This window comes from Eschrichtius robustus, chromosome 3 (assembly GCF_028021215.1).
Source record: "Eschrichtius robustus isolate mEscRob2 chromosome 3, mEscRob2.pri, whole genome shotgun sequence".
Taxonomy (NCBI): Eukaryota; Metazoa; Chordata; class Mammalia; order Artiodactyla; family Eschrichtiidae; genus Eschrichtius; species Eschrichtius robustus.
The window spans coordinates 166,033,165-166,060,232 of NC_090826.1; the positions used below are offsets into that span (position 1 = coordinate 166,033,165).

The window sequence follows — 27,068 nt, forward strand, 5'->3', positions numbered from 1 at the left end:
TGATGGGTGCTGGTGGGCAGAGCTGGGAGGCCGCTTCCGTCCCCGCTGAGGCGAGGCGGGCAGGTCCCCGGCAGTCACTCGGCCTCACTGCCTCTGCTCAGAGCTGCCTGGGCGGGCACTTGGGAGGACAGAGTGGCCTCCCGCTGGCCCCAGCGGCCCCTCCTGCCTCTCCCAGCCGGAGCCCCAGTGCAGACCTGGCAGCTCTGCTGGAAGGGGCACCCCACGTGGGGTTGGGGCTCGACATGTCACTTGTTCCAGCCGCTCTTAGAAGGAAAATCATTTATCATCAAAGCCATGTTGCTTAACAAAGTGTGTGGGGAGTGCGTGTGGAGGGGTGAGCATGGGGTCCCAGCACGGGCAGGGGACGGAAGCAAGCACATTCTTGGGAAAAGGGGCAACTCCACCAACAGAGGACTGGGAAGGGGCCTCCCTGCCAGCCTCACTTCTACTGGGAGCTGGGCTGGGAGACTGGGGGCTTCCGGGGAAAAGGGCGGGTGTCAGGAGGAAGCCTGCCATGCCAGGGCAGGGGCTGCCTGCGAGGTGACAGCCGGTCCCCGCCGGGGTCACTGCCTCTCCAGCAGCCCCACGAACTTGCGGATGTCCTGGGCGAGCAGCTCTGGCTCCTCAAAGGCAGCGAAGTGGCCCCCACGGGGCATGTAGGAATAAGAGATGAGTTTCGGGTACTTGGACTTCACCCACTTCTCTGGGACGTGTACTAACTCACAAGGGAAGGCAGCAAAGCCCGTGGGCACGTGGACCTTTATCCTGGAAGAGACAGAGATCCCACTGAGGGGCAAGCTGTGGCCTGGCCCCCCTCCTCCAAAGCAGGGGTTCAGGGGGCTGGGGGTTCAGTTCGCTCACCCACGTGGAGCCATAGAAGGACAGACCCAGGGTTTTAACCACCCACCTCAATTCCAGCCCTCTCTGGGGCCCTCTTTTCTGGAACGGCTGCCCCAGCTGGACAGTGTCACCGAGGTGGGATGGGACAGCCTCTAACTCCCACCTTTGTTCCCCCTTCCCTTTGCTGCTGCCTGAGAGTCTCCCTGTGAGATCTGGAAAGGGCTCCAGGGAAGTCCCAGAGCCATCACTGCCACCCTAGGACAGCCTCCTGGCCCTGGGGGAGCCCCTCGGGATGTCTGGGGGCCAGGCCTGGTGTTCCCTCCGTGAGCTACTTCTAATGACAGGAATTTCTCCCAACACCCCTGACCTTTAAATTGTGTTCTCACCTTACACTCCCGGCGCGCACCCAAGGCTAGGCTGTACTTTTCCGCATCAAACGTCCTCCCTTGAGTCCAAGGCCAGGCCGTCCCCCTGCTCCCTGCCTCGGAGGCACCCTCCTCAGAAGCCCTGCCCCGGGCTCAGCCGGACTCACCCCTCATGCGTATTGTCCAGTCTCAGGTTCTCTTTGTAGAAGCGCTGGGAGGAGGTGATGGTGCCTGTCGTCCAGTAGAGCATCGTGCCCGTCAGCAGATCGTCCAGGGAGAACTTCCTGGGAAAGCAGACCGGAAGGCCCCTCTCAGTGCCAGGGGCAGTTGTATGACAAATAAGAGCTGCCACTTTCAAGCTGTACGCCAGGCGCTATGCCCGCCTGGCTTCCTCCCTCCTCCGGCCTCACTGCCAGCTTGGTGATCTTAAACCCCGTGCCACAGGCAGGCCTGGCCCAGGGTCACCAGAACCGTGACGACAGGCAATGCAGAGTGATGACCATGTACACGGCAGGCTGTCATCTTGGGTGGTGTCAGCCAACCCCCTCCCTGATCTACCTAACGGTTCAGGCCAGAAGGGATGAAGCAGGTGAGGTCAACTGAACCCAGAGGCTTTGGCTGGTCACTGCTGGGTAGCCAGGAGGTCTGTGGGTAGGGTGCTGCAAACCCCGTTCAGAGGTGGTGCCCACTCCTGGGACCTCAGTGCAGGCCACCTTCAGACCATCCTCAGGGGCGCCCACCCCTGCCAGGCCCTGAGCAAAACCTGATCTCCAGGCAGGCTTTAGAAGCCCTGATCCTGCCCTAACCGGGCACCAGGAGAAGCAGGGCAGGGTCAGCAGCTCCTGGGGCATTTTTATTCACTAGCCCCCAGCTTGCCTCCCGCCAAACCTGTGTCACCCCAGGAGGGAGCCATGGGGTCCTTCAGAGACCCGCCACACCCGCTCAGCATGGGACACCCCTTTTCTTCTCCAGCCTGGGAACTGCTGAGCAGGTGAACCCCACCCAGACTGCAGAGCCCCACACTCTGGAAGGAAATAGTCATTTGGTACCTAATGTTGGAGCACGTGGCCTGTGGACTCTGGAAAGCCCCACTTCCTCCTGGGCCCACCCGGCCCTTGGGCCCTCTCCGTCTCCTGCTGCTGGGCTCCCTCAGCCCGGCCTGCGTCCAGAGCCCCCGGAGCCCTCCATGGCCCCCCCTCTGCCCAATTCAGCTGCTGCTTTCCACTGGCTGTGCCTCCTGGGCCTCCATCTCCCCACTGCTCCCCAACTCATCTTCCACTCCCCAGCATCTGCCCTTCGGCCCTGGAATAACTGCCCACCGCACCCCAGACCCTCTCGCTCCCCTGACATCACTCACCCCTTCAGCGCCCTCAGCCTGGGGGCCTTCTGCCACCCTGAGCCCACCCGACAGTCCACAGGCGTGAGGGGACTCCAGCGCTACTGACGCCACGCTCTCCAACCTCAGCTGCCACCTCCTCAGAAGGTCCTGACGGCCGTGTGCTCACCCACAGCCTCCCGCCTGCCCTGCCTTCCTCTTTGAGGAAAGCCAAGTTCACAGAGCAACAGCTCCCGCCCCCCATACCCTTCCCTGCTTGATTCCAGGTTTGGGGCTGAGGAGAGCTGTCGCCCCCTTGTCCTGGGCCCTAAATGCCTCCATCTGCCTCTTCAGGCCCAAACGTCAGTCACCCGCCCCCCACAACCCCAAATGCCCTCAGGCCTTCCCCTCCCTCCATACCCCTGTCCCCTCTCTCCCGCCCCTGCATCTCTCCCATGCCTCCTCACCCTGCACACCGGAACTGTCCCTGCTGCCCAGGCCTCGCGGGTAGGGCCCTCTCACTAGGTCTGTCCTCCCAGACTCTCACTTCTGGTCCTTCTGCAGCCAGTAAGGCTCCTCCCAGCATCCCCGGATGCTGCCTGCTGCTCTCTGTCTGAGGAGATCGACCCTGTGGCTCCAGCTACTAATTCGCCAAGAGAACAGTGGAAATAACTCCTTCCAATCCCACCCCTCACCTGAGCTCCAGATCTGTGAGCCCAGTTACCAAGGGGACGCCTCCGCCCGGGCATCCTGCCAGCATCTCCCACTCGGCGTGTCTGCGACGAAAATGAGCTCAGCCTCTCTGTGTCCCCGCCAAGCCCTGCTGCCCTCACTCCTGCATTCCCACCCCATCCTCGCTGCCTGGATTAAAGAACATTTGCTGCTCCGCCTGCCGGGCTCCTCAGCTGTATGCAATTAGCTTCGTTGATTCATCAGAAGCCAATTGGCCAAAAATGGTCAGTTTGCTTAATTTACTTGTTTGCTTCAGCTATTTAGATGCAGTTGGTCAATTATATTTTTATCCTTAGAACCACATTTTGCGCCACCAGGGAAGTCCTGAACATCTTTTTAAATGCAATTTTGATAACAAAATGAAAACCAGTCAATGGAAACTGAACAGTTAAAAGAAGCATTTAAACCTGTGAACTGGGACTTCCCTGGTGGCGCAGTGGTTAAGAATCCACCTGCCAATGCGGGGGACATGGGTTCGAGCCCTGCTCCGGGAAGGTCCCACATGCCTCGGAGCAACTAAGCCCGTGCGCCACAACTACTGAGCCTGCGCTCTAGAGCCCGCGTGCCACAACTACTGAGCCCACGCGCCACAACTACTGAAGCCGGCGCGCCTAGAGCACGTGCTCCACAACAAGAGAAGCCACCTCAATGAGAAGCCTGTGCACCGCAACGAAGAGTAGCCCCCACTCACCACAACTAGAGAAAGCCTGTGTGCAGCAACGAAGACCCAGCGCAGCCAAAAATAAATATATAAATTTTAAAAAATAAATAAATAAACTGGTGAACTGGCTTTTGGCAAGTTGGCCAAGTGCTTCCATCTCCCCTACAGCTCTGACCACAGCTTGGAAACTGCCACAGCAACCATTTCCACCCTCCTGCAAAAAGATCTGTGTCCCTTATAGAACACAGATCTGATCTCGTCTGTCCCCTGCTCAAAGCTTTGGTGCTCCTGGTATGCAGCCGAGCAGGAGCTGAAGGGGGAGGCCCACGGGCGGTCTGGCCGGCCTCACATCTGGCTCCAGGTACTTGTGTGCAAGGAGCAGGGCCGGACCCCTCGCCAAGGTGCTCCCGGTGGCACTCCATTGACCTTTGGGTGCTGCCCAGTGTGGGGCGGGGGAGACAGATCCCAGGGTGAGGCTCTTGGAGGACCCGCCTATAGGAATGAGTTTGTGGTCTGGCTCCACTGTACCTGCTCCAGCCTCAGGACAAGTTACCCCTTCCAAGTAAACCAGGCATTTTAATCACTCCAACCTTTGCTTCTGCTCTTCTCTCTTTGCCTAAATTCCCTTCTTCGCCCTTTCCACCTGGCAAACTCCTACTCATCCTTTAAGGCCCAGATCAAATAGATTCTCCCAGTCATTTCCCCTCCCTGTCCCTTAAACAAAGTGAATCCTCCTTTCTCTGTGCCCCACAGTCCTCGGCATGTATCTTTAGAGCTCATTTCATCAGACAAATATTTATTGAGCACCAACTATATGCCCAGTGCTGTTCCAGGTGCTGGGGCTAGGGCATGGCTTAGACAAAGTCCCTACTTCCAGGGCCAGATCCATTCACTCTTTTCCACATCTCAGCACTGTATCTGGCACTCTCTGTGTCTCTGAAGGAATAACAAAAGGGATGGGCCCTGGAGAAGGTGGGTCAAGACCAACCTTGATGAAGCTTAAGTCAGACCAGGGACCCAGGAGTCTTGCGCTGTCGAGGCTGCAGCCTCCAAGGCTTCGGGAGACAGGACGCCCTCCCCACTCTTTCTGCAGCCACCCTGCAGGACCGGCTTCCACAGAGCATGCATTCCTTCGGGCATGAGGCCCGGCTCTTCCGGGGTTCAGGGGGGAGGGGCCGTGAGCTGCTCCCACGTCTTGGCCAAAAAGAGGCTCTTGCCGCCCTCTGGACGCCCCGGTCCCAGGAGGAGGCTGCTTAGCAAGCGGAACAGTCTTGAGCCCTGCATCCTATTCTTGACCCCTCCGCTGTGAGGCTAGACCTTTCTGGGCTTCAGCTTCCTCCTCCAAAGATCAGGGTTAGGCTGGCCACAGGGTGAGGATTTGTGGGACATCCAGCAGCAGATGGAACTTGCTGACCATCCCGCCCAGATAAAGCAAGCAGAGGTGAAGATGGCGAGGAGGGAGGTGGGTGAGGAAGGTGGTGCCAGCAGCAGGGGTGGATGGGGTCTCACCTCTCCAGGCCTCCATCCTCCAGGTCTCGGAACTCTGGATTGGTCCAGGTAGAAAACTTCTCCAGAATATAGGCAGCCAGTCCCACGGGAGAGTCATTCAGAGCACAGCCTGACATGGAAAGAAGCAAGCGAGTGACTCAGGCCTGGGGCCAGGGAGCTGGCCAGCAGGACAGAGGTGTGGTGCTGGGCCCACAGAGCGGCACCGTGGGCAGGAAGCCCGCGTCAGAGCCCAGCTCTGCCCTAACTCTCAGGGTGCTCCTGCACCTCACTTCCTTGACCCTTGGCCTTGGAATCCTTAATGACAAAAGGGGTAACACCTCTCCCACTACCTCCTAGGGATCCATACGCTACATGGGCAGCTTCCTTCAAACCGAAGAGGCTACGACTCCAGGTTTTGTAGGATCCAAATGAGAAATACATATGAATGCTATTTTTTAAAAGTGGGGGTTTTTTTGGTTTCTATTCTATGATTAGTGAAGAATTAGAAACAACCTACAAGTCCAAAATAGGGAATCAGTTACAGATAATATTGATCCACTCATAAGCTCAAAGACTGAGCAAGCATTAAAAATGGCATGGATGGATCTCACAAACAAAACATTCAGCAAAAGAAGCCAGACTCAAAAGAGCACCTATTTGAGGATTCCAATGCATATAAAGTATAAAAACAGGCAAAAGCAATCTATCTGTCAGAGTTCAGGAGGGTGGCTGCCCTGGGCGTGGTGGGTAGTGCCCAGAAGAGGGTACAGGTGGCTTCTGGGCTGGCGGGTCACGCTTTGTTTCTTGAGTGCGTGCTGGTTATATGGACATATCCCATTTGCGAAAATTCATCAACCAAAATGTTAGCAAGTTCTTCTGCAGGTCTGGGAGAGGAGAGGTAGGGAAGGACGAGAGGTTTCAGGCGATTGTCTTTTCTGTTTTGTGCTTTTTTGCATCTTTCAATTTTTTGACAATGAACATGGATTACTTTTATAATCAGAGGAAAAAAACTGGTTTTATAAAACACTGTTACTATTATCATGAGCTGTCTAACGTGTGTGAGCATGAGACTGTCATGGAAACTCTAAAAGACTTGGAAATGGGCAAAACGATTTCTGGGTGTCCTCTGAGTGGGATTCGGGGAGTTTCCAGTGGACCCTTCTGGGGTCATCTGATTGTCAAGGGGGCCCCTCTTCCCTTGTCTTAGAGATATTTTACAGCTCTGTAAACTGTTGAAAACTAATAGGAATGCAAATGATTCTTGTTCACAGAGAAGCAAAGTAGATCCTAAAGGTTCTCATCACATGGTAAGAAACATTATTTTTCTCTTTTTTTTGTATCTATGAGATGTTGGATGTTAACTAAACTTATCGTGCTAATCATTTTGCAACAGATGTAAGTCAAGTCATGATGCTGTACAGCTTAAATGTATACAGTGCTGTATGTCAGTTATATCTCAAAAAAACTAAAAGAAAAATAAATTTGTCCAGTGGAGATTTACTTGAATTTTACCCTGTGGATTTTGACAAATTTTGCATCTATTAGCAAATTTACTTTAGTGTTCCCAATTGCCTTCGACTGTTCTGTTTTACATTTTACTAGTTCCTTTATTAATTAATGAGTTAAATAAAATCTTTGACACGTGTTCATTTTTTATTTGTATGATTTTATCTTTTTAAATATTTGGGGGGTTTTTATTTACATTTGTAAATTACTTTATTGACAAAATATATGGTATACTCCCCACACACACAAAGTATAGCTGTGTGATTAATATCTTTAAAAAAATATTATTCCGGGCTTCCCTGGTGGCACAGCGGTTGAGAATCTGCCTGCCAATGCAGGGGACACGGGTTCGAGCCCTGGTCTGGGAAGATCCCACATGCCACGGAGCAACTAGGCCCGTGAGCCACAACTACTGAGCCTGCGCGTCTGGAGCCTGTGCTCTGCAACAAGAGAGGCCGCGATAGTGAGAGGCCCGTGCACCGCAATGAAGAGTGGCCCCCGCTTGCCGCAACTAGAGAAAGCCCTCGCACAGAAACGAAGACCCAACACAGCCAAAACTAAATAAATAAATTAATTTAAAAACAAAACAAAACAAAACAAAATATTATTCCTTAACAGGGCCCTGATGGCAGAAACGGTTGCTGGGCCCTCCTCACTGTCTTGGGGACACTCCCCCCAGGCCCTGGGGCACCCTCCTGCCCCCAAAGCCCCAGACCTGATGAGCCCTAGGCTTCGTCCTCCCCCCATCCCTGTCCATCCCTCTGCTTCTCACTGTAGGACTTGGGCTCAGGGGTGGAGGGACCAGGGGTCAAAGCCAACAGGAACACTGATGCCGCGCAGTGGAGTTGTTTGGGAATTTTATGACCACACACCACTCACGTCTGTGGAGAAATGCCGGGTAAGGGTGGAAGGAGCTCTGAGTCTCTCACGAGAGGTTTTCACCCCGTGAACCGTGTTCCTGGGGTGGGTGAGGCTTCCCCCCGGTTGGGAGCCTCGCTGAATGGAATGGATGTAAGCCCACCCCACCCGAACCACTGAGCCAGGCTTTCTTCCGCTTGCTCACTCACCTACGGTGTCCGGCTTGGTGCTCTGGATGTGCATGTAGCCGGTCTCCCTCACTAAGTTGAAGAAGATCTTCTTCAAGGGGGACATCAGCTCCATATCCCTCTTGGTGTAGCCAAAAAGCCTCCCAAAACGCCATCCCAGGAGAAGGGTCAGGGTGTAGAAATTTCTTAAAATGAATGCCATGTTCAAGTGCAGGCCTTTCACGTGGCTGAGGGCAGAGAAGGGCCAGGGGAGGCTGGGTGGCATCAAGGATGGGGAAGCGACAGGGGCGGAGGTGGAGGAGGAAGAGGCCACAGGGCCGAGGAGCACAGGGCCAGCCCTCTTCGGCATCTGCCCCCTGGGGTGACCACATGAGGTGGAGAAGCAGGTCCCGGTCAGGCCTCTCCCAGGACTTGGTCCATCAGAAAGGTCTACTCCCCGACTTTCCCCTCCTCTAGCTGGCCCTCTGCCTGGGAACCTGGCCCAGAGTCACCAATCCTGTGTGACACCAAGTGGAGGGAGGATCCACGTCGAAGTGCCCCAGGCAGAGCTGAATGACAAGCTCCCTTGTCTCCCCTGGGCCCACACATATCCTGCCTGTGTGGCCCCTGCTCCGAGGCTCAGACACTATGTCCAGGCAGGGCCTGGCGTGCATAACCCGCCTCCCTGCACATCCACCTCACATGGGCTGTGCACACACACCTGCACACGTACACACACACCTGACAGCCCCCCTCACCTGGGCACCAGCTGGGCCATGTTGGTGCAGATCAGGGCTCCCCAGTCCCCGCCTTGAACATAGAATTGCTGGAAGCCCAGCCGCAGCATCAGCTTATGAAAGATCCTGGCGGTGGCCACTGAGTTGAAGCCTGGTTGTAAAGGGGAAAGAAGAACCAGGCGGAGGTCACGCCTTGGGTCCTCCCAGGTCCTCTGAGGTTCCTCATCCCCCCTCGCCCCAGGCTGAGGGGAGAGCAGCTCACAGGGGGTGAGAAGGACTCCTGCAGCCCAAGGGTGGGGTGCCCAGTGCCCAGAAGGCAGTGCTCCTGGTGCTGGCCTTGGTGCAGGAGACACTGAGGGCGTGTGATGGGCTCAGACCGGTCCTGCTGAGCGTCCGTGGGCCCACACTGTGTGTGGGGCTTAGTCGGCCTTGCTGGCCCAGAACAGTGCAGGGCCCAGACGTGGACCTGCCCTTAGTGGGCAGCTCCTGAGGACACGAGAGTCCAGGCCCTGAGCCAGCTCCGGACAGTCGTGACTCTGCCCGGTCCCCCGCCTGCCACGCCCCTCACATCTTGAGAAGATGCACTGGCCCTTTGGCAATAAAATCGCCCCCATTGCTCCTCTTCCCTCTGGTCTCAGACCCCTCCTTCCTCAGCCTCCTTAGGCTCTGAAGGAAGATGTCCCAGCCGACTCCCCACCCCTGGGGCAGTGACACAGCCTGCAGCAGCCCGTACCCTTCTTGGAGGATGCCTCTGAGAAGCCATAGCCAGGAATGGATGGACAGACGACTTCAAAAGCATGCTCATTGCTCAGGCCATGCTTCTCGGGGTCAGTCAGGAGCGGGATGATCTTATAAAACTCGTAGAAGGAGCCAGGCCAGCCATGCACCATCAGCAAGGGCTTTGGGGTCTGGCCGGAGGGCAGCTGGGGGGGCTTCACGTGGATGAAGTGGATGTCCAGCCCTAGGGAGACAGAGCACAGGTAGGGTCAGGGGGAGAGGGCCCTGAGGCTGTGGAGGCCACAGTCCCAGCTCTCAGGGTAGCCAATCAGGCTCTGCACCGCCAGAGCAGGGCTGCCATCCTCGGCGCCCCCATGGTATTGACTACGGTCACCACCGCTAGTGCTGGCTGAGTGCTTACACGGAGCTCCAGATACCCGGGTAGCTCGCTCGGCCTCACGGCCACCTGCAGCCACCTGCCTTTCACGTGAGAACGTGAGCTCTGTCTGTAAGGCCAGGGCAAGGCTGCTCACACACGGCTGGATTCCCAGAGGCCAGAATAGGTCCTGGCTCATGGCAGCACTCAATGAATACTTGTTTAATAATTTACAAATTGCGGGGGGAAAAAGCCCTATATATCCAGCAGTAGAGAATGAAATAGATTATAGCTTAACAGTATACTGTAATATGACACAGTCATCTAAAATGACTTCCCTGGTGGTCAGGACTCCCCGGGCGGTCCAGTGCTTAGGACTCCGTGCTTCCACTGCAGGGGGCACAAGTTCAATCCCTGGTCAGGGAACTAAGATTCCACATGCCGGGCGGTGCAGCCAAAAAGTAAATAAATAAAATAAAATGACAGTGTCGACGTGTATTTAATATGGAAGTCAGTTCCTTACACATTGTTAAGTGGTAAAAGCAAACTACCAAGCCATATCCATTGTATGACCCAATTTTTGTAAACAGTCATATGTATGCATATGTTTACACGGTGTGCATAGGAATTTTAAAGTCTGAAGAGATAAACTACAAGAATATAAGAAGTAGTCCTCTCTGAGCAATAGAATTTCAAGTAAATTATTGCCTTTTTTGTGTTATATGAACTTCTAAATTTTTCTACAATGGACATATGCATAACTTTTTTTTTTAAGTGGAGAAAATTTTTCTAAGGTAGAGTGCTGGGCACTGGAACACCATCCTGGCCAAGGGCAGGTGAATGGATTCCAGGCCCCACTAGAGTCCCTTTGATAGCAGCCCCTTCCCAGGCAAGTGGCCTGGATTGCGCCTGGGTGTTCACGGCAAACACAGCCAGGGCTGCTGGCACACCTGGAACCCTCCACCATGAGGGCTGGCACCGATAGCAAGGTCTGTTGTTTATTCATTATACAAATCATACATGTTTTCTATAGAAAACAGGAAACAAAGGTAAATCAAAAGGGGGGAAAAATCACATTGTAATCCCATGATCTGAAGAGAACATTGTGTTGTCTGTCCAACTTTTTGCATCAAATTTTTTTGGGGAACAATTTTATATTTATAGAAAAATAGTGAAGCTAATACAGGAAGTTCCCATATACCACCACTCAGTTTCCCCTACTATTAACATCTCACGTTAGGATGGTACATTTGTTACAATGCATGAACCAGTACTGATACATTAATAACTAAAGTCCATACTTTAAGTATTCAGATTTCCTTAGTTTTTTTTTTTTTAAGTTTTAATTTTTTAAATTTTATGGTGGTAAGAACATCTAACATGAGACCTACTGTCTTCACAAAGTTTTAAGTGTACAGTACAGTATCGTTATCTACAGGCGCAATGTCCTTCGGCGCATCCTTAGAACTTACTCATCTCGTGTAACTGAAACTTTGTACCCAGTAATTAGCAACTCTCCAGTTCCCCCACCTCCCAGACCCTGGCAACCACCATTCTACTCTCTTTGACAATTTTAGATACCTCATATGAGTGGAATCATGCAGTATTTGTCCTTCGGTGATTGGCTTATAACACTTAGTATAATGTTTTCAAAGTTCATCCATGTTGTCACATATTGCAGGATTTCCTTCTTTTTAAAGGCTGAATAATATTGGTACATACAAACAGTGGAATATTACTCAGATTTCCTTAGTTTTTTACCCAATGTCCTTTTTCTATTCCAGGATCCCATCCAGGACACCACATGACATTTCTCTGTCATGTCTCCTTAGGCTCCTCTTTGGCTGTGACAGTTCAGACTTTTTTTAAAAAGAGAGAACATAAATTTCTTTTAACAGAAATAGAACCCTACATACATTCTACTTTGGAACCTCATTTTTTTCACTTAACAATATATCCTGGGTGTCCTTCTATGCTGCTAAATTTACTCCTAAGTTTGTTTTAGTAGGTAATTTTATCTCCTTTGGAACACAGAGCATGATGTGAGATTATTTATTTTTGATTCGAATTCTATCACTCACGTTATCATTTGAGTTTAAAGTTAGAAAAAACACACATATACATCCATTCTTGTGTATGCATGGGCTATCCCTGGAAGCGTATGTTTTTGGTTTTTTTCTAATAAACTTATTTATTTATTCATTTTTTATTTATTTATTTTTGGCTGTGTTGGGTCTTCGTTGCTGCACGCAGGCTTTCTCTAGTCACGGTGAGCGGGGGCTACTCTTCATTGCGGTGCACGGGCTTTCATTGCGGTGGCTTCTCTTGTTGCAGAGCATGGGCTCTAGGCGTGTGGGATTCAGTAGTTGTGGCACGTGGGCTCTGTAGTTGCGGCTCACGGGCTTTAGAACGCAGGCTCAGTAGTTGTGGCGCCCGGGTTTAGTTGCTCCGCGGCATGTGGGATCTTCCCGGACCAGGGCTCGAACCCGTGTCCCCTGCACTGGCAGGCGGATGCTTAACCACTGCACCACCAGGGAAACCCCTGGAAGCGTATGTTTAACAGAAGCAGACACTGTCCCTGGGGAGGGACAAGAGGGAGACTTCCTTTTCGCTCTGTCTCCTTCTGTACTTTTTGAATTTTAAATACGTAAACTTTTAAAATTAAAAAAAATGTTAAAATATGCCCTATGGGCCCCCCTTCCTTTTGGGGAGGAAACGCTCTCTCGGTTGCCCTACATGGTACCGGTAGGTTCTCTGTGCCCAGGCTGCTGGGTCAGAATCGAGAAGCCAAACTGGGCTCAGAGGGCAGCACTGGGCCTGGCCATGGGGTGAGGGGAGGCAGTGGTCACAGCCTAGGGCCCGAGCTGAAACCGTGGCCACAGGTGAAGGAAGAACGGACAGCCTGGGAGGCTGGAGAGCTGGGTTCTGGCCCTGAACCTCCACTTCCCTGTGACTCGGGCAACTCCTCCCTCCCGTCTGGAGGTGATGGGCTGCATTCCCCAGAGGCCTCTAAAGCCCCTGAATGTCTCAGACTCTCTGAGAACAGAGACTGATCTGTGGCAGGAGGCCCAGGACATGGGCTGGAGTCAGAAGCTCATCACAGAACAAGGAAGTGGCAGGAACAGGGAGGCCGAATAAGGAGGCTAGCGGGGATGAGGACAGAACATCGGGGAGGGGTCAGAGGTTGAGCCTTGAGCAGCCTGGAGCACAGGGGTCAGTGCAGAGACAGAAAGGACCCCGAAAAGGTCCAAAAGTGAGGGAGGAGGATGGCAGCAGAGAGAGTGATGAGGCAGCCTTCTTGGGCCAAGAAGGCTTTTCCCTGGGCTGGGGAGCCAGGAAAAGAGACACGCTGAAGGCGTGCTGGGCCCAGGGCTGGGAGGTGGCCAGCTCAGCACTGTGGCGGGGGGGCAGACGGCATGTGAAGCCGGGTCCAGCAGGAGGACCCACACTGCAGGGCCCAGGGCCAAGGCCAAGCTGCAGGCCTAGGGAAGTGACTGAACTGCACACGGGTTCAGTCACAGTGGGCTGCTTCCGTGATAAACTCCACGCAAGAAACTACCCCCTTTGCAGCACTTGTACCCTGAGAAGGTTTTGTGCTATAAACACTTGATATCGTGTGATGCCGTGAGGAACCCTGAGACGGTCCAGTGGGGTAAGGCTTTCTCAAGCTTGCAAGCCTCCAGGAAGGAAACAGCCCTTTAGTGCCTCTTGCCTCTGGGTTTTGGAACATGCTGTTCCCTCCTCTGGACAACCTTCCCCACACACCTGGCAAACTCCCGTCCATCCTTTAAGTTTCAGCCTAGATGCCACCTCCTCCAGGAAGCCTTCCCTTATACTCCCAGGTGGCATGTGGGGCTCACAAAGTTCCCGGAGCCTCCTCCCTCGTAGCACCCCTTACCACATGCTATAATCACCCCCAAGAGCCTGTGAGCTGGGAAGGCAGGGACCTTGTCTTCTCTGACTGTGTGTCACAAGCAGAATGCTTGGGTACAGGAGGTGCCCTGTCAATATCTGCCAGATGGACATTGAAGAGCTGGGGTAACCGAAGGAGCTGAGTCAAACCCAAGGGAGCCAGGCATCTGGCACCAGGGATCCAAAAGGCAACCTTTGTAAATTACATACAAGGACCTGTAGGTACTTTGGCTTAGATAAAATGGTTTAGATCCTCTTGTTAGGCTCACGACAGAAGGTATCAAAGTCCTCTAAAGTGCACAGCAACAACTGGTTTATATTTAGAATTATTCTCCTACTTATTGAAGTTACAGATTTAAAAATTATTCTTCAACTTACTAAAGTTACAAATTTCAAATTTAAAGCTCTTCATTAAGCATTTGAGTTCAACTTAAAAATATTATTCTATATAGTTCTTAATCTAGCAAATGTTGACGGTCATTCTCCAGGAACATTTGATTAATGGGGCTGCATGTCTATACTTGCTTTATGACACTCCCTTAAACACTGTATAATTTCAATTTCCTTTATAAGAACTTTACTTGATTTGACTAACCAGTATATCTTCCACAAACTTTAAGTAACTCTTAGAATTTTAATAAATTAAATTTATAAATATGGTGAGGCTTAAATCTTCCAATATTGCATATAAACTCAGGAAGATTTTCATATAAAATCACAGGTCTAAATCCATGACTCAATTACCCACTTTAAATTAGTACTGAAAAGTCATATCTGTTACTTGCAAAGGCCAAAATTCTCTTAAACATTACAAATATCTAAAATTCCAAACATGCACAATTTCTTCAACATGAAAAATTATTGGTAGAGCAACCCACAGAATGGGAGAAAATATTTTCAAATCACATTATCTCATAGGGGATTAATATCCAGAATATATAGAGAACTCCTTAAACTCAACAACAACAACAAAAAACAAACAACTCAATTCAAAAATGAACAAAGGACTTGAGTAGACATTTCTCCAGAGAAGAAATACAAATGGCCAACAAGCACATGAAAAAGTGCTCAACGTCATTAATCATTAGAGAAATGTAAATCAAAACCACAATGAGATACTACCACTTCACACCCATTAGGATGGCTATTACAAAAACAAAAACAGAAAATAACAAGTATTGGCAAGAATATGGAGAAACTGGGAATCTTGTACACTTCAAAACATATTTACTCATTTTATTATTTTTCATCCCCAAATACATATAAATGAAAACCTACTCTTCAAATGCAGGGAGGCCCTTGCCTATAATGTAGTATTTATTACGTTTACATTACAAAACATTCTCATATGAAAATCAGTATGCAGCTCTTTCACATGCAGTTTTATATATACTCACACACAATATATGTAAGCAGTTAGGACTTTTCTACTTACATATTCCTCTGGTGGAAAATTAGGAAACTGGGCAATTCCCACACTTTTCAGCCTTGGGAAGGTAAATACAACCTCTCTGAACATTTTTTAAGAAGATGAATTTAAAATGGTGCAACTGCTAGGAAGAACAGTATTATAGTTCCCCCCAAAATTAAGCATAGAATTACTACTTGACTCAGCAATTTCACTTCTGGGTATATACCCAAAGAACAGAAAGCAGGAACATAAACAGATATTTGTATACTCATAATCATAGCAATATTTTTCACAGTAGCTAAAAGGCAGAAGCAACCCAAGTGTCCACTGACGGATGAATGGATAAGCAAAATGTGCCATATCTATAACCATGGGGTATTATTAAGCCTTAGAAAGGAAATTCTGACACATGTTACAACATGGATGAACCTTGAGGACATTATGCTAAGCGCAATAAGCCAGTCAAAAGGACAAATACTGTATGATTTCATTCATATGAGATACTTAGATTCAGAATCATATTTAAATTCATAGAGACAGAAAGCAGAATGGTGGTTTCCAGAGGCTAGGGAGAGGGAGGGAATGAGGAGTTATTGCTTAATGAGTACAGAGTTTCAGTTTATTTATTTATTTATTATTTATTTATTTACTTTTGGCTGCGTTGGGCCTTCATTGCTGTGCTCGGGCTTTCTCTAGTTGCGGCGAGCGAGGGCTACTCTTCGTTGCGGTGCGCAGGCTTCTCACTGCAGAGGCTTCTCTTGTTGTGGAGCACGGGCTCTAGGCACGTGGGCTTCAGTAGTTGTGGCACGCAGGCTCAGTAGTTGTGGCTCACGGGCTCTAGAGCGCAGTAGTTGTGGCACGCGGGCTTCAGTATTTATGGCGCACGGGCTTCAGTAGTTGTGGCACCCGGGCTTAGTTGCTCCGCGGCATGTGGGATCTTCCCGGACCAGGGCTCGAACCCGTGTCCCCTGCACTGGCAGGCAGATCCTTAACCACTGCGTCACCAGGGAAGTCCCCAGAGTTTCAGTTTTGCAAAATAAAAAAAGTTCTGAAGATAGATGGCTGTGCTGGCTGGGTAACAATATAAAAGTACTTAATCCACTGTGGCGTTACACGTAACAATGTACACTTAATGGTTTAAATGGTCAACTTTATGTTATGTGTATCTTACTATAATTAAAAACAGATAAATTTGTAAAAATTAACAGCATGAGTTTGATTTTCTTAAGCATTTCTATATTTGATTCTAAATCTTTCTGGGGCTAAAAAAATGCTTTTCCACTTAGGAAACTATTATCTCATCCCAAATGATCTTAGGTCACTTTCCCAAGAACATTTTGAGAGATACCTTCCCTTCCAGATGAAGTTGGGTGACAACCTGTGATACTGTTGGGATAGGAGGTCTAGAGCTGCAGAGACAGGACAGTTTTTATTCGGACCTTGACTGACAGGCTGAGCACCCTTGAACAGTCACAGCATCATGGACTCCAAAGCTTCAAGGAGGGGCTGATTGACCAAGGCCACGTCCAGATCTAAATCTTATCTCCATCCTCTCAGAGATTGTTCCATCACTGAAGTGGATTGTGCATTTCTTTGGTTTTTAATTTATTTATATGTTTTCCTGTTTAGCTCTAAAGACCATTGGATTTGTTGGGATTCTGCATTATTTTTGCATCCTCGTGGCGTTATACCTTCCAAATACATCTCAGTGACCAATAATTGAATTCTGGGTCTTCTGGCTTTATCTAAGTCATGTCCGGTATCTAAGGAAGGTTGTTTTTTTTTTTTCTGCCGCACTGGGAGGCATGTGGGATCTTAGTTCCCTGACTATGGATCGAACCCATGCCCCTTCTGTGGAAGCGCAGAGTCTTAACCACTGGACCACCAGGGAAGTCCCTAAGTCACGTCCAGTACCTAAGAAGGCCGTTCCTGTGATATACATCCCCCTCCAGGTGGTGTTCTGGAAACATACCTTCAATCTTAGTCTTGAAGTGAGGGTATCTGTTGAGAATCTCCACCTGCTTCCTCCAGTCAAATTCATTCCGCCAGTAGGAGATGATTTTCTTCAGATAGTTTGAGTTGAAACCGTAGTGGAAGCGGCTGTCCTCCAAAGGTGGGGTTAAACGGACCTTGTCAATCCTCTGGTGTAAATCCTGGAGCAAAATGCAGGACCCCAAGTAGAGAAGGTGAATGAGGCAGAGCACAAGAGAAAGTTTGTTTCCAGAAGACAGTTCCAAACCCTGCAGCCACAAGACCCAAATATTATATATTTTATAACATTATTATATTACATAAAATGTATATTATATATTTTATATTATTATATCCTATATATTATATGTAATATATATTATATATTAATTATATATATTAGTATAGTTAATATATATGATAATATATGATATATAATATGTATTATATATTACAATTATATTAATATACATTATATATAATATGTATAGCAGAGGCAAAGCAAAGTTTCACCAGACAAGGTGAGGAGACTCCTGGTCTGCACACTCGCGCTCTGGGTTGTTAGGTTTATCCCAGAAGAAACCTCCGGGCTTCCCACAGCAGTGGCTGTTCCCCAAACATATGTTCTTCACTTTCGACTTCAGGTTTACTTCTCATCTTTCAGTTTTTAAATGTATGAACAATACGGATCTTTAATTTATCGAGGCTTATATACAGCAAGGGTTGGCAAACTTTTTTGTAAAGGGCCAGATCATAAATATCTTAGGCTTTTTGAGCTGCAGCTACTCCACTCTGCCCTTGTAGTGTGGAAACAGCCGTGGATGGTACATGGACAAATGGGCATGGCTGTGTTCCAGAAAAACTTTATTTATGGACACTGAAATGTGATGTCATGTGATTTCCACATGTCGCAAAGTATTATTCTTCTTTTGACTTTTTTCCAACCATTTAAAGATGTAAAAACTATTCTTAGCATGGGAGATGTACAAAAGCCGGTGGCAGACTACAGATAAAACAGATAATCAACAAGGACCTACTGTATAGCACAGGGAACTCTACTCAATATTCTGCAATAACCTATATGGGAAAAAAATCTGAAAAAAAAATGGATATATGTCTATGTATAACTGAATCACTTTGCTGTACACCTGAAACTAACACAACCTTGTAAATCAACTATACTCCGATATAAAATAAAAATTAAATTAAAAAAAAAAAACAGGTGGCAGGATGGATTTGCTGACTCTGATACGCAGCACTGAACGATACAGTATATCCTAACTCACTTAGGATAAAAATGACAGACCCGGAGAGAAGGTACAAGTCTCACGGGCAGGCGTGCATCAAGCTGAAAGAGCAGCCCCAGCTGGGGAAGTTCAAGTTGGTCCACGGAGCCTCTCAAGTGTTACCCTTCCCAGAGTGTCCTCCCAAGCACTGCAGTAACCTCCACACAGATTTTAGGAATGTCAGACGCTGAGCCTAGGAACCCACTAAAGGAGGTATCGACAGGGCTCAGCCTCTGTCCTCAATAGCGACACCTCGTCAAGTGCTACCAAGGGAGCCTCAGTCTGGTTTCTCTTGGGTACAGCTGTCTCTGCTCTTTTATCCCGTCCTCCTCAGCGCTCCCATGACTTTTTATGGGCACTTCTTACTGCATTTATCTCTATTAATCATTAACGTTTCTCTGTCCACATTTCTCAACTGCTGGACTAGGAGCTCTTTGAGGGAAGGCTCTCCCTCTTCTTCCAAGCACCCAGCACAGGGCCTGCACACAGTAGGTGCTCCCACACCCACAAAATGAAAAAAGGATGAGTAGGGACATCCCAGGTCCCACCCACCCTCCTGGCCCTGCTCAAGCCTCGCTCTCAGATCAGCCCACCCCACGATCATGTCTATCCATCCTGATGCCAGCCCCGTGCAGAGGACGGGCATAGTCTTTGGAGTTAGACAGATCTGAGTTTAAACCCTCTGCTTATTATCTCGGTCACCTTGGGTCAGTTGCTTTGCCTCTCTGAGCTTCAGTTTCTGCATGACCGCAGGGACTGCATGTGACTGCAAGGGGGCTGACACACAGTAGGTGCCTGGCCACCGCTGGCCCTGTGCCAGGTTCTCTGTGCAGCAGCATTTATGTCACCACGGCTTTGCTTTTCACTCACGATCTCCACCCAGGCCCTGAGCCGAAAAGCTCACTCCCAGGGCTTCAGGTGGGGCACCAAGGAGGCAAAAACAGCTGCTTTCTGTGACCCTTGGGTCCGGCTGGCACCCACTCGCCGGCCTGGGTACTGCTGGGCCTTGGGAAGGGGAAGGCGGAAACAGGGGAGGGAAGGAGCAGAAGGGATGGGTGGGCAGAGTGGGCGAGCCCAGTGGGAGAAGAGCAGGCGAAAAATACCCCCCCACCGAGAGGAACCACTTCCCAAGCCCCTCCGCATCCCAGCCCCAGCCTGAGGCCCAGCCCCAGAAGGGGCCTCCCCGCCCTCCCCTCTGCTCCCTCGCCTGGAAAGAGGTGCCTTACACTGATCTCCTCGTCTGACGTTTCCACCTTGAACGGGCGGATGCTCTCGTCCTCCCCAGCTGTGGGCCTCACCCCGGGCCCCCACCATCCATCTTCAAGTGGCAAAGTTTCCTCCTTGTCCTTGGAGACGAACCAGTAGATGACAAAGCCCAGCACTGAGGCGAGGAGTATTTCCAGCCACATGACTCCTGCAAGGGGGAAAGAATCCACCTTGACCTCTGGCCGGAAACACCAGATCCCCGACTTCTTTCCCACCCAACCCTCGACTTTAGGTACTTTTGACCTGAAAAAAATAATATAAGCATAGTATGGAAAAACTGGAAAACAACAGAAAAAGACACAAAAATCACCCATGATCCTACTGAGCTATGAAATTCATGAATCAAATTTGGAAAAGATGAAGCCGCGTTGGCTTCCGCACAGCCCTGGGTGGTGGGGCTGCGTTTCTGAGGCCTCATGGTTCTCTGAGGGGCCTCTGGCTCCAGACGCTTCGGAGAAGCTTCTCTCCACCCTCGTGACACCCTCCCCAACGGGAGGCGCAGGGGCTTCTCTGAGTGGTGGGCTCAGGAGAGGAGATGGAGCCATGCTTGCCCCTTGCTGGCTCTCTCTGAGGGGGGCCTGTCCTCAGGGTGTACATAAGGGGTAAGAGGGGAGGTCTGAAGAGCTGGGAGGCTAAGTTCATTCGGGGTGGGGGAGTGTTCAGTGGCCCAAACATGGCCACATATCTCAGCTGGCTGTCAACAGCTTTATTGAGATATAATTCATATACCATGTAATTCACTTGTTTAAGGTGTACAACCCGGTGGTTTTTAGTATATTCACAGATATGTGCAACCATGACCACAATCTTAGAACATTTTAATCACCACAAAGAGGAACCCTGTACCCTTTAGCTATCACCCCGCTTTGTCCCTCACACCACCCCAGGCCCCAAGCAACCACTAACCTACCTTCTGTCTCTATAGACTTGCCTATTACATTTCATATCAGTTCAGCTCTTTTAACCCTCATTTGTCTGATTCCCCTGCTTTTTTCTCAGAAGGGCAAGAAAGAAGAACTTAGTTCCTGCAAACCAGTACCAGGCTGACACTGGCCCAGCATTATTATCTAGCTCCTCATCTTGCACATTCCTGGGGAAGTAACCCCCCGGAGGTTCACATTCAGAGAAATGTGCGTGAATACGGGCACCGTCCTCGGGCCTGAGCCAGCAGAGGGTCTGCTGGACGCAGGCCAGTCAGGACCCAACCGGAGGAGAAAGCATGGATCTCAGGTGAGGCCTCAGCAGACCCGCTTCCCAGGCCCATCCAGACTCTCCCTTGGAAAGCTGGGGCAGGAGGAGGACGCTGCTAGCAAACCCACCCTAGGGTGCCCTCTATCTGCCACAGGGCTCTGCTGGGGGCTTGCTGAGGCTCTGAGGTTTGCTCCTGCCAAGAAAAGAAAACATGCACAGGCTTCTCCCGCCTCCCACAGAGAGACGCTCTGTCCCTGCCAGGAAATCCTACCCCTTGAGAAGATGGAGAAAAGCCAGCTGCTAGTCTCTGTGGTATTGGAAGGCAGGACTAGGCTTAGGGATTGTGGGGCACTGGGGAGCATGTGGGAAAAGGCAGAAGGCAGAGAGCAGAGCTGCCCCCAGCAGCAGGAGCAGATGGACTCAGTTCACCTGGTGGGCGGGTCACAACACAATAGTCTGGAGCTGGGAAGGCAAGGACTGTGTCTATCCTGGTCCCTGCCCTGACCCCAGTGCCCAGTATAATGCCTGCCCAGAAAGGCACTTTGCCAATATTTGTGAAATCAGCATACGCGGTAGAAGCAAATAAGATAAATTGTGCAGGATGTTGTCAAGCACAGAGAGGCCAAGAGCACGGCTGTCACTTCCTGCTGGGATATAAATGACCAACTTTCCCTTTTCTGCATAGAATTATCCTAGTGCTTTCACTTTTCCACATGAGCTCTGAGTTCTCACCCTTTGATCAGCTCCTTGGGAAGCAGCCAGGGAAGCAGAGCGGTGGAGTTCTGCACCCAGACACATGCTAGGGGCGCTACAGGCACCACCCTCACTCCCCACTGCCTTTTTTTGTTTGTTTGTTTGTTTTTTAGTTATTTATTTTTGTTTGCATTGGATCTTCGTTGCTGCGCACGGGCTTTATCTAGTTGCGGCGAGCGGGGGCTACACTTTGTTGCGGTGAGCGGGCTTCTCATTGAGGTGGCTTCTCTTGCTGCGGAGCACGGGCTCTAGGCACACGGGCTTCAGTAGTTGTGGCATGTGGGCTCAGTAGCTGTGGCGCACAGGCTTAGTTGCTCCGCGGCATGTGGGATCTTCCCGGACCAGGGATCGAACCCGTGTTCCCTGCATTGGCAGGCAGATTCTTAACCACTGCGCCACCAGGGAAGCCCCCCCACTGCCTTTTAACAATTGCTGCGCTCTACCAACTTAGCAGATCCGATGTGTGTGCAGCGTAGTTATGTCCCCGGACTTGGGCAGCAAACAGAACCACGAGAGAGAATGTTGAAATGATCAGTGTTCAAGCACTGCATCTAAACTCAGGGAACCAGGACAAGGGGCACCATGATGGGCCACGGCCCAGGGCAAAATAACAGATTCAAGGAGAAAGTTTAAAGTCCTTTCTCTTGCATCCTAATTAAGATAATAAGAATATTAGTCCTTGGTTCAAGGAGGGCGCTTTAGAGCCACTGATCTCAGATTACAAAGCAAGCTTTAACTGCAGTGTGTTAATCTGCCACCTATTAACCGCCCTTTATTTAATAGCGGGTCCTAAATGCACACGAAGTAGGGCGCTCTAGGTTAGCCAGGTGTAACAGGCATTGACTGTCTGCAGGTGGGTTTCCCAGGGATATGATAAACCATGGCCCATGCAAATCCACCCACTAAGGAGTCAAAATTCATTGAACTTGACTTTCCTTTTCACTTAAGGTAAGAATCAGAGCAGGCAAGGGACGTGCCCCAAATCGCATCTCACTTATGAGGATTAGAATTTGTAGTCAAAGCATTCATTCCCTGTCTGTCATTGGGCATGTTGCTCCTGCCAACCCCGCCCCCAGCCCATCTTGTCTCCCTTCAGCATGTTTTCAGCCTCAAGCCTTCATACCTGTTCTTTGCGACCCTCAGAGCACAGGCGAGCCACGACTGCACGCGGGCCGCGGCCGTCTACCCGAGTGGGTCTCTCAGGCCTGCACATTTTTTTTCCGAAAAATTAAATAATAAAAAACAAGACCTTCCCCTTCCTGGTGCACAGGAGCTGCAGGTCCATGAAGAAGGAGGTCAGCGAGCTGCATGAAGAGGCGGGGCCTCAGAGTCCGACCAATCAGAGTTCACGGGCCCCCCCCCCTGCGTCCTTAGGTTTAACTCCGCCCCCACGCTCCCTGGTAGGGAGCGAGAGCCGAGACGCCCACCCCCGGGGCGTGGAGAGTCTGGGCGTTCCGGGCGCCGGCGGGACGGCCACCAGGGTGCCGCGGCTATTCTCAGGCCTCCGGCCCTCCCTGGCCAGGACTGCTGGTTTACTTAGAGTATGAGGAAAGTGGAAGTTTGAGGCTCAGGAGAGAAGGCGCCGCTCTGCCTGCCCAGCTCCCTGCACAGTGCAGGCGAGGGCATGGAGCTAGCTGGTGACTCTCCTCCCCAGGGCGGGCTCCTTGGGGTTGGGCTCCCCATCTCCCCCAATGGGGAGAAGCGCTGTTCACCGGGAAACCCAAGGCCAACTGGACTCTGGCTGCCGCAGCCTGGGTTGGGAAGGCGGTAGCACTAGGCAGATGACACAGCCCTTACCTGCCTCCCCTCCCCCAAGGCCTCTCTAGGCCAGTTGGCACCTGAGAGGAAGAGTAGGGCTGCATCAGCCCAACCTCCCTGGGTCGGCCAGTTGCTAGGTTGGAACCACTGAACCTCCAGGCTAAAGAGGAACTCAGCAACGTGAGTTCACCCCCCTCACTTCATAGCTGGGGAAACTGAGGCCGGGGGTGGCCGTGACTCCCCCCAGGTCATGTGGCCAGGGAGCAACACATCTGGAACAAAGGGAGAAAAGGACCACTGCCCTCCCTGCCCTCTATGGTAACTGCTCTAGGGCAGGGCTTCTCAATCTCAGCACAACTGACATTTTGGACCAGATAATTCTTTGTTATGAGGCCTGTCCTGTGCATTGTAGGGTGTTTAACAGCATCCCTGGCCTCTACCCAGTAATACCAGCTCCACCTCCTCCCCTACCCCCACCCCCACCCCCGCCACCCCCCCGTGTGACAACCAAACATATCTCCAGATATGGCCGAGTGTTCCCTGGGAGGGAAATTGCCCTCAATGCAGAACCCATGCTGCAGATCAGCGGTTCCAACTTCAGGATGTGTTAGAATCACCTGAGAAGATGTTAAACGATTCAAGGGATCTGGGGTAAGGCCGGAGAATCTGCATTTCTAACTAGTTCCCAGGTAATGCTGCTGCTGGTGGTCCGGGGACCACACTTTGAGAACCCTTGCTCTAGACTGGATTATAAACTCTAAGAAGGCTGGCTATCTGTCTTGCTCCCCAAGGTATCCCAGTGAGCACTGAGCCCAGTTCTGGCAGATGCAGGAATCTCACCAACAGCTGTTTAATAAACACTTGGGCCTGACTGAGGTGGGAGGGACTGTGGCCCTTCTGTAGGATCAAGAAGCAAAGAGAAAATGCCATCTCCAAGGTAACAGGTGAGCAGACAATCCCAGAGCCTCTCTCCGCGCACAGACTGTTAAGTTGGTCCCGTGCAGAAAGCTGGATTCCCCAAGCTGCCCTCCTGGTTGTAACCCTCAGGGGGAAGGGTGGACCCATGACTCCACATCCATGGTGTCCAAGATCCCAGTAGAAATTTGAAGAAAATGCTACAGTTCCAGGGGCCTGCTGCCCCCCAGCCAGGCCTGTGAAAGTCTCAACAGCCCACCTCTCACATTTTACCAACTCTCTTTTCCTAGGGAGGAGAAATTCCATAATCTGTCCTTCGCACAGCCTGCAAGCTACAGGCTAAACTCCTAGTCAGCCCCAGGAGGCACCCCGACTCTGGAGCCTGAAGCCATACAGTTTCTCTGTCCCCCAAAAACAGACCTCCATATCCTGGGACAACCCTCCATTTCCCCCATCAGAACCCTGCTCTTCCTTCCTCAGGAGTCAGCAAAATCTCTTGTCCGTGAGCCGCCCTTGCCCCCATGGCAGTGTATTTATGCTCGCCCCTGAACTCTCACCCCAGTGGGCTCAAGGTCTGAGGGTAACAGGCATCTTAGGGAGGGCTTCCTCGGACACTGCTGTGAGCAGTTTGTATCATCTGACCCATTAATCCTCACAACAGTCCCACTTTACAGATGAGAAAACCAAGGTTGTGTAACTTGTCTGAGATCACAGCCAGTAAAGGGGGTGGGGTTGGAGGGGAAATGTGGCAGGATTCTAATGCAGACAGCCAGACCCACAACCCACCCTTCCCCACACCACCTCTATTCCTTATGCTTTGTTACTTGGGGAGGATTTTTCTGTACGATGAAACTGTGTGCTTCTCAAAGGCAGGGATTCTGTCCTTTTCAGCCCCAAATCCCCACCATGCCTTGTTTGTAACAGGAGGCCGATAAACCACAGTACTGAATACTGTAATAGCCAAGCCCGTTGTGACAAAGAGAGCAGGGCGGAGGCTCAGGGAGACCACATGGCTCTGCTCAAGGTCACCGGGGGTTATGAGCTAGCTCAGGCCTGCTTGGGGCAGGGGGACTGCTGAGAGCTTGTAAGGAAGCTGGGAGACGCTGCCGTGCCGTCCAAGTCACCTTCCTTGCAGGTGTCTTTCCTATCTTCCCCTGACCCTTCCGCCCCCTCCAGCTAGAATGCGATCTTCTGTTTCTTCGGTCTTCCCCTTGGCTCCAAGCACGGGGCTCTGCCCACAGAGGTGCTCAGTGTCAGCGCAGGCACACACTTGAAGCTGCAGGGCTGGGGTGGCTGGTGGGCCTCAGTCCTACCACTGGACTCAGGTAAGACGTTGACCTTTAAGATGGAAGGGTATGTGGAGGGTCCCCTCAAAATTGGAACTGAGGTAACAGTGCTAGAGAGAAACTAGGATGAATCAAAATGTAACAGGAGACTTTCATACAGTCACTCTGGAAGACTGTTTGGCAGAATCTACTAAAACTGGGCAGATACAAACGCTGTGACTCAGCAATTCATTCCTAGGTATAGATCCAACGAAGATGTGTCCACGTGTTTACCAAAAGTCACAAACGAGAATGTCCGTAACAGCACGATCCAATCCGATCTGTAGAAGCCAAAAACTAGAAACAATCCAGATGTCCTTCCACCACAGATGATGGTCTCTTGACACAAGGGAACACCATACAATGAGAACAGACAATCTGTAACTACACACAGTGACAGGGATCAATCCCACAAACAGTGCTGGGCCAAAGATGCCAGACACAAAAGAGCACACACCGCATGACTCCACTTACATAAAGGACAAAGACAAGCTAAACGAATCTATAGTAAGAGACTTGAGAATAGCGCTTTCCTTTGGTATGGGGGCTGGAGCCCAAGCGCTATTTTTTAAACTCCCCAGTGAATACAGTGCGCAGACAGGGGACAGGTCCGTATGTAGCCCAGAAAAGAGAGGCCTCAAGAGCAAGACTTGGGCATGTGCCTCAACAATGCAGGGGTGCGCTGAGCAGTCACGAGTGTGGGGTGGCCACGGTCACAGGCCTCCCCATAAGCCTGTATGCTGCCCCTCAACTGTGGCACCCCACCCGGGCTCTGGTTCTCTACTCAGAACTACTGACTCAGAAGTCAGCCGCAGGTAAGCCTGATTGCTGGAGGAGGGTGGGACATTAGAGGGCAGACCTAGTCACTGGGTCCCCAGGAACAAGGTGTCACCCCGTCCTGCCATACATCAAGGAAATGCATACACCCTGTGAGTTTGGGGAAGCCTGGTGGCCCACTTGGGTGTTCCCATTTGAAGAACCAGCCTGGCTTTCCTGGAGAACCCCCATTCCATGAGACATCGCCCCACCAACAGCAACTTGGACTACCTTTGATTTTAAGAACCGGGAACGTTTTGGAGTTTACAGTAAAGGATCTTCTAGCTTGCTTCCCTGTTTGAGTAGTTCAAAGCCCAGCTGTGGGCTTCCCTGGTGGCGCAGTGGTTGAGAATCTGCCTGCTAATGCAGGGGACACAGGTTCGAGCCCTGGTCTGGGAAGATCCCACATGCCGCGGAGCAACTAGGCCCGTGAGCCACAACTACTGAGCCTGCGTGTCTGGAGCCTGTGCTCCGCAACAAGAGAGGCCGCGATAGTGAGAGGCCCGCGAACCGTGATGAAGAGTGGCCCCCACTTGCCACAACTAGAGAAAGCCCTCGCACAGAAACGAAGACCCAACACAGCCAAAAATAAATAATAGATAAATAATAAATAAATTTTTTTAAAAAAGAAACACATCTCTACATAGCCATGGATCAAAGAAAAAGTTATGATATGAGAAAATATTTAAAAAAAAAAAAAAA

The 27,068-nt window shown here is 50.8% G+C and overlaps 1 protein-coding gene across 2 annotated transcripts in view; it reads right to left on the bottom strand.

The window, feature by feature from the left end:
* Positions 1-264: 264 nt before the first annotated feature.
* Positions 265-27,068, bottom strand: part of EPHX1 (epoxide hydrolase 1) — a 40,531-nt gene continuing 13,727 nt past the window's right edge. Inside the window, exons 2-9 of one of the 2 annotated variants that reach the window (XM_068541749.1) lie at positions 19,569-19,756; positions 17,058-17,325; positions 9,403-9,630; positions 8,691-8,820; positions 7,975-8,180; positions 5,423-5,531; positions 1,373-1,489; positions 265-765 (exon numbers count right to left, since the gene is read on the bottom strand). In XM_068541749.1, coding sequence (XP_068397850.1) covers positions 564-765; positions 1,373-1,489; positions 5,423-5,531; positions 7,975-8,180; positions 8,691-8,820; positions 9,403-9,630; positions 17,058-17,325; positions 19,569-19,751 — 1,443 coding nt within the window. In that variant the 5' untranslated portion in view covers positions 19,752-19,756 and the 3' untranslated portion in view covers positions 265-563. The remainder of the gene's footprint in view (positions 766-1,372; positions 1,490-5,422; positions 5,532-7,974; positions 8,181-8,690; positions 8,821-9,402; positions 9,631-17,057; positions 17,326-19,568; positions 19,757-27,068) is intronic. The other variant, XM_068541750.1, reaches the window with a different exon arrangement.